The 13991-nt window shown below is 29.3% G+C and overlaps 2 protein-coding genes across 4 annotated transcripts; one reads left to right on the top strand and one right to left on the bottom strand.

The window, feature by feature from the left end:
• The first annotated feature begins 547 nt into the window (after positions 1-547).
• Positions 548-5024, top strand: LOC124925835 ((S)-coclaurine N-methyltransferase-like). Its single transcript, XM_047465947.1, has 8 exons — positions 548-797; positions 1010-1118; positions 2206-2430; positions 3460-3559; positions 3647-3757; positions 3852-3935; positions 4264-4322; positions 4697-5024. Exons 1-8 carry the CDS (start codon positions 611-613, stop codon positions 4887-4889), a joined length of 1068 nt encoding a protein of 355 aa, XP_047321903.1. The 5' UTR covers positions 548-610; the 3' UTR covers positions 4890-5024.
• Positions 5025-7401: 2377 nt separating this feature from the next.
• Positions 7402-10405, bottom strand: LOC124926644 (probable protein phosphatase 2C 6). Of its 3 annotated transcripts, XM_047466914.1 has the most exons (7): positions 10353-10405; positions 10175-10223; positions 9839-9911; positions 9026-9696; positions 8637-8942; positions 8438-8543; positions 7402-7963 (listed from the first exon to the last, which is right to left on the bottom strand). In XM_047466914.1, exons 4-7 carry the CDS (start codon positions 9572-9574, stop codon positions 7629-7631), a joined length of 1296 nt encoding a protein of 431 aa, XP_047322870.1. In that variant the 5' UTR covers positions 9575-9696; positions 9839-9911; positions 10175-10223; positions 10353-10405; the 3' UTR covers positions 7402-7628. The 3 variants fall into 3 exon arrangements, with proteins under 3 accessions (XP_047322870.1, XP_047322869.1, XP_047322868.1); XM_047466913.1 differs by lacking the exon at positions 10353-10405 and having other exon boundaries at positions 10175-10341; XM_047466912.1 differs by lacking the exon at positions 10353-10405 and having other exon boundaries at positions 9026-9911; positions 10175-10341.
• Positions 10406-13991: the final 3586 nt, after the last annotated feature.

The following is a 13991-nucleotide window of genomic DNA, read 5'->3' as shown; positions in this document are numbered from 1 at the left end:
CTCTTTTGCATTTTTTTTTTTTTTTGAATGAGAAGACATTAATCCGTTTTTCCAATAAAAAAAATTATTATTGCATACATATGTATAACTGAGCTTTTATTTCCTTTAATATATATATTAGCAATTAATGTTTTTAAAGAGTCGTTTGGTTCATGCCTCTAATAAAGGGTTAAAACCAACAATTAGCTTGCGTTGATGGAGCTGCTTTACCAAACAGACTATAACCATATAAGGAGAAAAAAACAGCAAAATATTAGGAGGCTATAAATTCGCCAGCACTCCGTACTATTAAAAAAAGACGAAATAATAATTTTGCCTTGTTTGATATGAGTTATTTGAATAAATAAATAAATAAAATAAAATAAAATTAATCAATTTAGCTAAAGTAATTTATATTTTTTTATTAAATATTAATATTATTTTAAGTATTTTTACCAATAATACAAAATTTTAATTACCTTATACAAAATCCAAACAAGGCCTTAACAGAGGTTACAGGAAAAAGGTGACTGATAAATCATCATATTATTATTCATATCTCTATTCTCTGTATACGCGCTCCATAGTTATCTTCTAGCTTTGAATAATCGTCTTCTTGAAGGAGAAAGCGATGAATTCTCTGGTGCAGCTACCATACGATGCTACGGTAAAGATGATGTTAGCTTCATTGGAGCGCAATCTGCTACCGGATGCTGTTATCAGAAGACTTACTCGTTTGCTATTGGCCGGTCGTCTCCGTACCGGTTACCGTCCTTCATCTGAGCTTCAACTTTCCGATCTCATCCAATTCCTTCACTGTATCATTCTATTCTCTCTCAATTTTCATCATTCTACTTCATAACTCATAAGTATGTGTCCTGTATTGTAAGGATGTAATCAGATTTGAGTTTAATTAACAATTGTCGTTGTCGTTGTTGTTCTTAATCGCTAGGATTTCAGATCTAAGTCAGTTTCCATTAATTTAAACCATCGTTTATTGAATTATGTATATTTTGTTGTGTTCTTGTAGCTTTAAAGGAAATGCCGATAGCTGTCAAGACTGATGCGGCAAAATCTCAGCATTATGAACTTCCTACTTCATTTTTCAAGCTTGTTCTTGGAAATAATCTCAAATACAGGCAAGTTGAAACTTCTTTTTTATTCCATGAAGAGTAGCTTAACAGTGAAATCTAATGATTGATAATCTTGTCATAACTTAACATGATTTGAACACCTGCCAAATCATTCACAAAGACTTGATTTGTTATAGAGTATGCCCAGTCAACACTGAATAGTCCTACTTTTAAGGACTGTTTGAGAATATTGTGTATTTCTCTTGATACTAAAAAATATCAAAGCTTAATAGGAAGGAGATCAATATCAAATAATATATTAATTTCCTTCCTATTCTATTGGATTTCCTTCCTATTCCAATATTAAATATCTTAATTTCCTTCCTATTTTCGTGAGTTAACATTTCTAGTTCTGATTGACTTTTATCTTGCTTTTTGTGTTTGTAATTTTGTGTTTTGAAGTTTAACCATTGAGTAATTCATTTCTTAAAATTTAGTTGTGTGAATTTGTTGAGAAATCACACAAACATGCGTTAATCTAAATCAATAGAAAATAGGTAACTAATGACAATGCCTACATCTTCAAGAAGTCACATATTTTATAAATTATCGAGGAACAAATGGGTCAAATAAACTAGGTTATCTGGACTTTTTGAAGACAGGGCTGGCGAGAAAATGTCAATGAATTTATAAATATATGTCTAACTAATTTATGAACAAGAACATAAACTCATCTAAATCAACATCCGGACTAGATACTTCAAAAAAAAACATTGTTTTCAAAGAAATTTGTAAATGTTTTTTCATCCAAACCCAGATCTAGTTCCAAAAAGTGTATTATAAATGTGGTTCACACAAACAAAAACAGGAAAAAAAAAAACGAGGGAGACACATGCCCCACACAAGAGCATTACTCCTTTAACATATAAGTACATCAAGTCACAAAGATTAAAATACCCTTAGCCCAACCCACTGATATTAAATAATTTTTATGTATAAACAAATCATATCTAACAGAACTGTAGACACTGATAAAGGAAGTAAATTGTTATAAATACTCGCTTAATTCTCATATAAATTATTTTTGTCTGTTTGCCTGCTAATTGATGATTTCAGAGTGTTAATATTATTGATATTTTGAACAATTCTGCAGTAGCTGCTACTTTTCTGATGCATCCAGCACTTTAGATGATGCTGAAAAGGCTATGTTGGAGTTATATTGTGATAGAGCACAACTAAAAGATGGACAGACTGTTCTTGATGTTGGATGTGGATGGGGATCTCTCTCCCTATATATTGCAAAAAAGTACAGTAATTGCAAGGTTACTGGAATTTGCAACTCAACAACACAAAAGGCATATATTGACGAGCAATCTGGGTAAGATTGTAATTTTAAGTTTTAATTTCTTCAATAACTGCTTAGATAAGTCATGTTCTGTCTGATGCAAGCCAATTATACATCTTATCAATGTGTAAAGCTTTCTAAACATTAACTTCATGCTCAAAAGAAGTTTATGGTCAAATGCACTTAATTCCTAAACAGACTATTACTTCATTTATCAATGTGTAAAACTATATAACCATTAATCACATGCTCAAATTCTCTAGAGGAGAAAAACCTTGACAGAATGAAAATAATCACATGCAGTTTGAAAATGCTTTCAAGAAATCATTCTTGAAGTTTATCATTCCTCATGTGATGCTTTTCCTGAACATGTTATTTTAGGAGAAATATAATTGACTGTAAAAATGCTTGTAAACCATGGAAAATTAGATTAATATAATTAATCTAATTGGTTGGATCAAAAGACCCAAATTCCCTTAATTTGTTGTTTGATGCTTTAAAACATATTATAAAGAAATGGAAGTATTTTGATTTGATAGGAGAATTGATGGTTTGATGGGAATCATGGGATGTTGGATTATTTGGATAATTTGATTTAATCCAATAAGAAAAACACATCAAACAAACAGTAAATCAACTCGAGAACTCTAGTAGTAAGCTGATTATTCGTTGTTCACTTTCATGATTGTCTTTCTCATAGGTGTTTTGTCCAGATCAGTTTGAAAAATCTGAAAATCTTGAAAAACAAAAGTCTATATAACTTCTAACTCATTATAGAACTTATAATAGATTAAAGGATTTCATCAACAATCAAACGAAAGCTCAACAAGCAAGAAGAAGTAATCTGAAATAATTTTCTTTTATAAAATGAACTCTAGTTAACCAGGGGGTGTTCTACCCTGTATATTAAGTGATATGTACAAATGTTGACACAAACTCTTAAGAGTTTATACTACTATACAAATTTGCCCTTTAAATTATGAAACAGACAATTTATATCTATAAGACTTGTTTAATACTTTGAATGAGTCATGAATCACTATTTTTTTTTACATTCTGTAGAAACCTCAAGTTGCAGAATTTGGAGATCATAGTTGCAGATATAAGCACATTTGAAATGGAAGCAACATATGACCGAATTTTATCCATAGAAATGTTTGAGGTATATATATATATATACATCACAATATTCATTTCACGATTCGAAAACATTGTATATATATCTGATGATGGGTGTTATTGAGCACAGCATATGAAGAACTATGGAGATCTTCTTAAGAAGATATCTAAGTGGATGAAAGAAGATAGTCTTCTCTTTGTGCATTATTTCTGCCATAAGGTGTTTGCTTATCATTTTGAGGTAAAAAACCAATTCATAATGATTCTTGAAATGAAATGTTTCTATTTGTATATTTTATAGCTTTTGTGTTATGTTATATCCTTTATGGTTGTAGGATGTTAATGATGATGACTGGATAACTAGATACTTCTTTACTGGAGGTACAATGCCTTCAGCAAATCTTCTTCTTTATTTCCAGGTTTGTATACTTTCTCTTCTTTAAAAAGAATCAATGCTAGGAAAAACTAGTATTGTTTGTTCATATTTCAATTTTTTCTTTTTGAGAAAGTACATAGAAGAAAGAAAGGAATTTTGTTAGAAAAAGTTATCAGAAAGTTTGTCTTAATTTGAACTAAAAATTTATTAAAAAAAATTACTTGTTTCATTAATTTTTCACCTAAAAATGTTTTATCTAATTCAATTACATCTTTTATATCAAATGAAAACAAAATTATTTTCACTTTTTACTCTTGACAATTTTTAAAAGTGATTATGACAAAATTCTAGTTTTTGGATTTCTATGGCAGGATGATGTTACTGTGGTCAATCACTGGCTTGTGAATGGGAAACATTATGCAAGAACAAGGTAATCATAAACCCTTTAAGAAACATTTCTTAGTTTTGATTTAGAGCTTGTTTGATGTTGGGTTATTTGAAAAAAAATGATAAAAAAAAAAATGAAGGTTATTTGGATTATTAATTAGTTAAACTATTATAGTGTACTTTTGTATTTAAAATTAAAATTTTATATTTGGTAGAGAATTTTCAGTAAAAAAAAAAAACAATAAACCCAACATCAAATCAGCTGCAACATATTTAAAATTTTATTTGTTGTTTCACATTTTAAACAAAATATTGTTAAAAAGAATGGGATCAATGAATTTGATTTCTGTTTTAATAAAATTGTTATTAATGTGAGAAATTAGAAATTAAATTAGAGATTGTATATCTTTCTTGCAGTGAAGAGTGGCTTAAAAGAATGGATAGAAACCAGGCTAAAATAAAACCAATAATGGAATCAACTTATGGTAAGGATTCTGCTGTCAAGTGGACAGTTTATTGGCGAACATTCTTCATCGCGGTTGCTGAACTATTCGGGTACAACAATGGTGAAGAATGGATGGTCGCACATTTCCTATTTAAGAAGAAATGAAATCCCGATTAAATTTTCTAAACAATAGACTCCAAAATAAAACCTTCTTTAAGTTTAACATTATTTCGAGATTATGTATTTAAATTTCATTTGTGCTAATGACCCAATTTCGGGAAAATAAACAAGGTTTTAATAAATTGTTGAAATAAAAGAGGTTTTAGAAATAAGAAAATGAACATTTCAAAAAATAAGTAAATTTTGTTCTCTCCTCTTTATCATCAATACCGGATTCGGTTATTAGAAAGGAAAAAAATATATTTGGTACAATTTTTTTTTTATCACTGCATACAAAATCTCATTTTATTTTTTGGATTAGTATTTTTTATCAAGTCAAATCAATAGTTTTTTTTTATCTAACTTTATAATTAGTGATTGATAAAATAGGAATTATCAAATAAAGAAGAATTATAATTTAATTTTATTTAGTAATAGTTTCATAAAAATAAATAAACGACCTATTTCTTGTGTAAAAAATTCAAGTTTTGAGAGGGAAGATTGAGAGTGATAACATTATTTAGATATTTACTTATGATTTACATGGAAAATGTATAATATATATATATATGATATTAAGTATAATAAACAAAAACATGTTGAGTTGAGTGCTAATTGCACCCATTCAAAAGAAGATGAATAGACAATTATTCACTTAGTTGGGTAATAAATAATGCCTAACTTGTCATATAGTTCCTCAAATTCCTACTTAAGAAGAGCTTTGGTGGGTATATCAACCACCTAAAAGAAAATGTTGATGACATCGAGATGTTTTGAATCGTTTCGTTAGAGTGTCGTTGGTGTTAATGACAGCGAATAATTTTAAATTGTCGAAATATCGCTGAATGCTAATGACAACGAGTGGTTTTGAATTGTCGGAGTGTCAATGTATTTTGATGACAGCGAGTGATTTTGAATCGTCGAAGTGTCGCTAGATGTTGATGACAACGAGTATCCAATTTGATGTCGGTTGAGGAATAACCGTAGCAAAAGAGGGCTTCCAGTCGACAAAAACAACAGAGTGAGAGACAGCATTGACAAGCAGCTACGATGGAGTGGCAGCTGCTGATCGTTCATGTTTTGATTTACTTGCACGACTAAATGTTCAGCCACTTGAAAAGGAATTTTTTTTAGAGCTCAAGAACGCTCTGATATATAAAATATTGATCATCTTGATTAATAATATCAGAACAGGTTTTCTATCTCGAAGAAAATCGATTCACAATTTTTGGTTCTCCTCTAATGATGGAAAATAGTGAATGAGAGGAAAACTCAAATATTCAATTATATCATATTTTTTAAGTATTTTTATCTCTATTTTTCATTATCTTATTTTTCCTAAATACTTTTTATCTCTGTTTAATCCACCAAACTTGGACTATGTCTTCATGGCTGACCAAGGCTATTTATTTTCACGGCCCTTAGGCGGATTATTCACCTATCTCTGTGTTTATGTTTAGATTCAACTACCTCGAATGGACAAACTCGGTCAAAATGAACCTTGTCAAAATGAACCTTCGAAGTAGAAGAAAACTCTTCTTTCATACTTGAACTAACGTCGCTCCCAAATCTGATGATCCCACCTATGAAACATGAGACATCAACAACAGTCTCGTCATGTTTCGACTTCTTTGAAGTTTTGAAACTGCACTTTATTTATAAGCCAGATCTGCACGTCTTCATGCCTCCAACAGATTTTTTCCGACATAATCTGTTAAAAAAATTTCAATTTTTATTTCTATCTAGAGACTATTTATTTTCACGGCCCTTAGGTGGATTATTCACCTATCTCTGTGTTTATGTTTAGAAATGAACCTTGTCAAAATGAACCTTCGAAGTAGAAGAAAACTCTTCTTTCATACTTGAACTAATGTCGCTCCCAAATCTGATGATCCCACCTATGAAACATGAGACATCAACAACAGTCTCGTCATGTTTCGACTTCTTTGAAGTGAAAGAATGTCATCAACATTTCATCTTTTCGATAACATCCTCTGCCTGATAACATTATTTAAATATTAAATTTTTCATGTTATATCCTCCCCTGATAACATTATTTAAATATTAAATTTTTCATGTTATATAAAAGACATCGAGTATAATAAAATAACATTTTTATATTGTTAAGATTTATTATAAGTATTTTATTTATATGAATTTCTTTTATTTTTCCAAAAAAAAAATGACTTTAGCCTCTAAAAATTATTAAAACAATTATAACTAAAAATCAAATATGTGTGTTTTTATATCTTTTTAATAAGATTGTCATTAGTCTGAGAAACTACAAATGTATATATTTCTAGAAGTGAAGAGTGAGCTTAAAAGAATGGACAAGAAACCAGCTTAAATTCAAGCCAATTATACTGTTAAGTGGACACTTCTTCGTCCCGGCTTGCTGAACTATTCGGGCATAATTCCTATTCAAGAAGAAACAAAACACCGATTAAGAAATCAAAAGAATCGAGTTTTCAAGTTTTCTATTATTCAAGATTGTATTTCTAGACATTTTTGGGCACACAAAGGTAAAAAAGCACCAAATGCGAAATCGCAAACCTCGCAGAGCTCTTAACTCGGAGGAGGCAAGATCAACAAATACAATCTATAAAAGTTGTCAAATTTTACTACTTTTAATGCAGCTAATATTCACAGCCACAATAGCTACAACTGTATTTAACCGAAAATTCATAAGATGTTCATTTTTCCAAGGAAAAGAAACCAACCCATTTCGCGAAATCCCTCCTCCTGTTATGTTTTGCTCTTGAATTTTCTTTGGGATTTCAGGTCGACTACAATAACTGTGATATTGTCTTTACTACCCTTTTGAAGGGCGCGGTTACATAGATACTCGGCTGCTGCTTGTGAAGCGGGATCGATTCCTTCTCCTCTTTCAGAAGGGAGCGTAGTTCCATTCTTTTTGTGCCACACGATAATTCTTTTTCTAGCGAGATCAACCACTTCCTCGTTTGTCATCACGTCCCATAGACCATCGCTAGCGAGTATGAGACAGTCGTCGTCTTTCGTTCGAGGAATAAACATCACTTCAGGGTCGGGAATTATCCAAGGTTTCAAGTATCTATCACCTACAAAACCAAAACAGTTTTTTATTTTACATTTTACACAAAAAATACAGTTTTAAGGCCTCTTTCAATCTTTGGTTAACCTATACCCAACAAGATTATTTGAAAACAATTCAACGCCTTGTTCGGTTTAAGATTATTTGTGTTTAATCTCAAATATCAACATTCATCTCTAATCAATTACATTAATTAAATCATCCATAAATGTATACCAAAATAACAAATGTATACCTCTAATATCTATTTACCCAATTTACAATAATCTATATATGGAACAAGGTTATTTGAAAATACCCAAAAACTTTGGGTAAAGTGATATTAGGGCATACATATATGAAGAAAAAATATTTTCTAAAATGGAAATTCAAGACGTTTTTAGTATTTTTGTCGATGATTTAAACAAAAGAATTGATGATATAAAAAATAATCAAGATGGAAAGGCCTAAGAGGGAAACTTTAAATGTAAGAACTCATTACCGATAGATCTTGACATTGCGAGAACTCCGAAAACTCTGTGCCCATTCCATTGTATGACCTTCCCACCCGCGGCTTCAATCCTCGCATATTCATCTTCACGATTCGGCTAGTTAAACAAAAGAACACACCAACAACATTAAAGAGTCTTGAATACATAAAAAGAAACAAAACGACAAACAACCATTAGTTTCGTACATACTTTATGATCGTCGGACAAAGCCATAGGTTCTTTTCCCCGACAAAGAACAGCCCTCGAATCACCACAATTCGCCACTATAATATGGGACGAACAAACAACAGCCACAACTGCCGTAGTGCCAACGGTTTCAGAAGCAAGCGGCTCACCACCGTCGCCACCTCCAACCTCGGAATCAACCTTAACGAAACAATCTCTAAACGCTTTTCTCCATTTCTCTTGACAATTTGCATTTCCTGATCCCGAAACAGCGTTTTCCAACTCCTCCGCCAACACATTATGAAGACGTTCCCGGCAATAGTTTGCAACCTACAAAAATTTCACACATTTTTCAAAATCTGAAAACAAACAAACTGCTTATTGTTTTCAAATAAAAAAGATGAGACGATTACTTGAAAACCGCCGTGGCCATCGTAAACGCCAAATAGATGACCGGTTAAATGACTCAAACAATTGTTCGCGACGATATTACTGTCGCAAGTAAGCATTTCAATCGGAATCTTTAGAAAACACGGCAAAGTAGCAAACGCATCCTCCATCTCAGGCCGCCTTCCACATATCGAAGTAAATCCCCAAAGGGGAATGTAATCAACTTCGAAAACACTTTTACCCGATACAATAACTGTTTCGTTTGATCTCACTGAATCAACATTCTCATCACTTCTTGGCTTCACCACAGTTTTCTCGAATTCTATTGAATTCGTCGCCTCCCCTACGTCGAAAGATAAGAAATCGTCGCCACAAAGGCTGCTAGTATCACTCACAACCGAAAGAGAACACGAACTGTCAAGAATCTGATCACCTTCCACCGAAAGATTGTCTTCTTCTTCATCATCTTCTTCTTTCTCTCGTTTACAATTCTTCTGATTCGTTATCATATCTAAGCTAACAGTTTCTTTCTCCGAATCAAGATCAGAAACAGAACTCACATCATCTGCCATTGTTGACTCTAATTTCCTCTTTCTGAAATCTATGAATCCAAATCCAAATCCAAATCCAAACCCAAACTCGAATAGTCACAGCTAAACAGCATCTAACACACCTCCTCCTTTAAAAGCTCTATCTAAACAGTAAAAAATGGTAGAATTTATACTCCAAACCCTTTATAAGAACACACCCTATCATCTCTCTTTCTTCTCCAATTGATCAAATTCTTCAATCCAACACTCAAATGCAACTAAAACAAAGAAGGAATTTCAACATACTTAGAAAAGAACAGGCAGATCAGATCCACCAACGTCAATTTGACTTCACTTGTTGAACTGGGTTTTTCTTCATCTGTTTCATCAATCAATCAAAACAGAGATCTTCAATATATAAGAAATAGAAACTCTGTTTGTGTAAAAGGCAACGAAAATCTCAAGAATCACAAGAAAACCCTTAAAAAGATTAAAACCCTTTTTCACAGAAAGCTCGAGTTCCCTGGATCTGGGGTAAACAATCTCAACCTCTCGAATTCTCTCTGTCTTTTTCTTTCATTGTCAACAAGAAGCATTACCCAAGAAATGAAATCTGAAATGGGATAAGTAAAAAAGGCATACCTAATCATCTTCATCATCAGCAGCAATGGAAGCAAAGAAGGGTACTACACTGTAACAAAGAAAAATCAAGAAAGTAGAAATAAGGTCAAGATTTCATCTTTTTGGATACAAAAGAAGAAGAAGAAGAAGAAAGGGGAACCCAGAAAATTCGTTTAGAAAATTAAGTAAAAGGTCGTACTGTTATTAAAAATAAAATTAAATACACCATAAGAATTGGTAGAGTTAAGCTGTAGAGAGAGAAAGATGGACATGTGTCAAACCTAGAAGAGGATATCAAAGAAAGCATCTCCACCCAATTTCATCTCACTTTCTCTCTTTTTCTTCCTTTTTTTTTATTTTTAGTGCTGGTTTGATTGAGTTATTTTATTAGAATGATTAATTATGATTAAAACAATTATGAATAAGCTAAACAAATAGGTTTAAAGGTTTTTCTTTTATTATTAAATCGGTTCTTTAGATAAATTTAATTTCGATTATACTAACATGTTAGGTCGATTATACTCTTTATCAAGACTAAGAACGAAAATACGATTGGAACTAAACACGAAAAAATCAGATTGGTGTTATGTATTTTTGGTTCGAGTCGAAATCAGGTCGACAAATTTAATTTGATTAATAAAATGTTAAAATCGGGTCGACCTGAAATTCCTGAAAGTAGAACCGTTAACTCGTTCATAATTTTTTTTTTTGGTAAGGTTTTGTATTTTTCTTTTAAAACTCAATTTTTTTAGATGAATTTATGATTTAATTTTATTGTTATTTTGTGTTGAATTCATTTAATCTGAAATAAATAAATGTGATAATAATTAAAATTAAATTTATTCGAGTTGAGCAATCGGGAGAATCGAGTTCAGATAAATACAAATAAAAAAATTGAAATCAATTACAAAATTATATAAACAAATTTAAATTTAGGTTAGAGATTTTGAACCAAATTATATACATTTAATTATATTAGTTGAATAGTTTAATTATAAGATATTAAACCTTATTCCTCCAATAATTTATATTTAATAAAATTTTAAATTAATTAATTAAAATTTTCAAACAAGTGTAACAAATTAGTTCATTTAATAAACTATAATATATTAATTTTTATTATATCAAAATTATATATCCGGCTAATGGAATAGTTTCTTTATTCGAACAAATCTATATTGGCTTTAAATTATTCACGTTGGTTTAAACGTTTCATATCAATAATATTTTAAACTATGACTTTTATTATTTTATTTTTAAATGGCCAACTTTCTTCATAAAATATATATATAATTAAAGATTATGCCATAATTTTGGAAAGGTTTAGAAATCATTTTGGAATTGATGTGTCAATGTAAAAGATATTGAAACTTACTTTTCCTTATTTGGAATAATGTTGTATTTAGTAATGTATTATGATTAAGATTAGATTCTAGTTTATATTATTATTATATTATACATTTTATAAATCTCTAGAACTTAATTAAATTCTACTTCATTGTTATATATTTACATTATCTAACCCTGTTATTTCTAGAGATGAAGTTGGGTTTCTTAAATGTATTACTAAATATTAATTTATTTTTTTTGAATTGATCAAAGTAACCATTTATTATTCTCTATTTCTGGTTGTAATATTTTCTTTCATGTTTTTGTGTATTGTTTTTGTATGAAAAAAAGTAAAGATATTGTACTTGTGATCTTTTTTTAGTGTTGTTATTGGATCTTAGTCTAGAATGGTTTTCCCTAATTATACCCTTTTTATATGACCATAAATGGATATGCAGTAGAATTTTGATAGAAATTGTATGTCAAGTTCTAGGGGCGGATCTATATAGGTTGAAGCCTATCTCGAAAATATTTTTTTTTACGGTACAAATGAGACATTACCTCATAATTTCTTAAATTTTATAGTTAATGCATTATTTTTTATCTATTCTTTTTATAAAAAAAGTCAACTTATTTAAATCTACTCCCATTTTATCCATAATTTTCTCGTTATCTTTTTAAGCTTATTTCAAATTTTTGTAAGTCTACCTAGATCGGATTTCTGGATCTGTCCATATATATGTTAACTCTTCAAAATGTCTTTTTTTCTCAATTTTTTTCCAAACTCCATTTAGTTGAGAATCGCGACTTTAGAATTCATATAGTACAATATTAGTAAATATGTTAAATTATATTTAATTGTGAAATCATAGTGGGTTCGATCTTAAGTACCGGCTTGTATCGATATATTGTTTTTACTTTTAGATTGTCATTGTTAGCTCTTTCATTTTATTTTTTTTGTTTATTAAAAGTAAAAATAAAATATGAAAAATATAGATGAGTTTGTGGGTTATATGTTTAATTCATAGAGATTAGTTGTACTTTGAAATAGTTACAAAACCCAACTTAAAAAAATATATTTATTTAAATTGGTTTGAAAATTGATTAAATTTATCTTAATATTTTATTCTTTTGAAGTAATTTGTTCAAATCACCTTTCTTTGTGTAAAAAAACAAATAAAATAAACATGTGTTTTTGATAAGAGAATATAAGATAAAGTTAATAGAAGTTGACTTATGTATAATCCTATGTCATTGTGATTAACATTCTAAATTAAATAAAATAAAAACAGTCATACCTCAAAATGAGCCAATCTCATTTTCTTTCTCTTATGTCATTATGATTAAGACATATATAAACCAAAAATAATAATTTAAATTGGAGAGTTTAATATTTGGAAAAACTTAATAAACCATCACATTTATAATTCCCTAACCAGAATGGAATATGAGAAAATTTCGAGTAATCTTGGATACATAAGTGTGATAAAATATAAAATATGATTTGTGAAATAAAAACCTAATTATTAAGTATGCAACTTGGTAACTCTTAATTAAAGCATGATTTGATCTAAAAATTAAAGTACAAAATTAAAAAGGAAATAACTTTAGATTGTAGTGCCATCGTGTTTGGCACATGTCATGCACGTGATGAGCATAGATATGAGAATTAAATTTACAAATTTCTCTTTTCAATTATTTTATTCAGAAATATTTGGTTTTAACTCTTTAGATTTATTTAAGTTTTAGTGGATGAAATTTTCATTTAAGGCAAGTCTTGCTAATCTTTTATACGAGGGTCTAGGATATATGATTTCTTTTTACAAAATGAGATAACATATGAGTTAGTAATGTCGACAATTTGTTAGTCTTTATTTTTTATGTTTTGTGGTTTGTTTTTATTGAAATGATAGAGTTGTGATTTTTTCTAGAAGGGTAAAATTATGTGTTTAAAGAATCCAAATACACTTTAAAAAATAAATTACTTTTGGATTTAAGATATCGAGAGGAGAGAAAGTGTGATTAAAAAAATGTTAACTTATTTAGTGTCACCCATATTAAATTAGCTACAAATTATATTAAATTATTAAACTAATGTCGAAAATTACTAAAAAATGGTTGGTATACTTCTTCTGTCAATCTAATTGATATTAGATTATCTAACATATAATTGATATTAAAATTCTAATTTTAAATTTATGAGAATTCACATTGAATATAATTCAATTCTTATATTTAAGAAAAATATAAAATTGTAATTCAATCTTAATTTCTATGTTTTAAAATAAATAATATAATAAAAATAATTTTAATATATATTATCTATTTTATTAAAATATTGATTAGACATAACTAATTAAGATATCTCAAGTGTTAAAAGAATTTTTTAAGTTTTGATTTTTATTAAAAAAAAATATTGGTTCAATATGTTAACTTCATCTATTTAAAAACAAAATATATTGGTTCAACATTTAACTTTCTAAATTTAAAAACAAAATATCAGTTCAAT

The sequence above is a fragment of the Impatiens glandulifera genome, chromosome 2, assembly GCF_907164915.1.
Source record: "Impatiens glandulifera chromosome 2, dImpGla2.1, whole genome shotgun sequence".
Lineage (NCBI taxonomy): Eukaryota > Viridiplantae > Streptophyta > Magnoliopsida > Ericales > Balsaminaceae > Impatiens > Impatiens glandulifera.
This window is presented reverse-complemented; position numbering and strand designations above follow the sequence as displayed.

Bases quoted from the DNA above. Each gene is read 5' to 3' on its own strand.
- LOC124925835 (XM_047465947.1), top strand. From the start codon at position 611: ATGAATTCTCTGGTGCAGCTACCATACGATGCTACGGTAAAGATGATG. The intron at 2,431-3,459 runs GTAAGATTGTAA...TACATTCTGTAG, and splicing joins TATATTGACGAGCAATCTGG to AAACCTCAAGTTGCAGAATT. The intron at 3,936-4,263 runs GTTTGTATACTT...TTTCTATGGCAG, and splicing joins ATCTTCTTCTTTATTTCCAG to GATGATGTTACTGTGGTCAA.
- LOC124926644 (XM_047466914.1), bottom strand. From the start codon at position 9,574: ATGGCAGATGATGTGAGTTCTGTTTCTGATCTTGATTCGGAGAAAGAA. The intron at 8,544-8,636 runs GTATGTACGAAA...TTGTTTAACTAG, and splicing joins CTTTGTCCGACGATCATAAA to CCGAATCGTGAAGATGAATA. The intron at 7,964-8,437 runs GTAATGAGTTCT...TTGGTTTTGTAG, and splicing joins CGCAATGTCAAGATCTATCG to GTGATAGATACTTGAAACCT.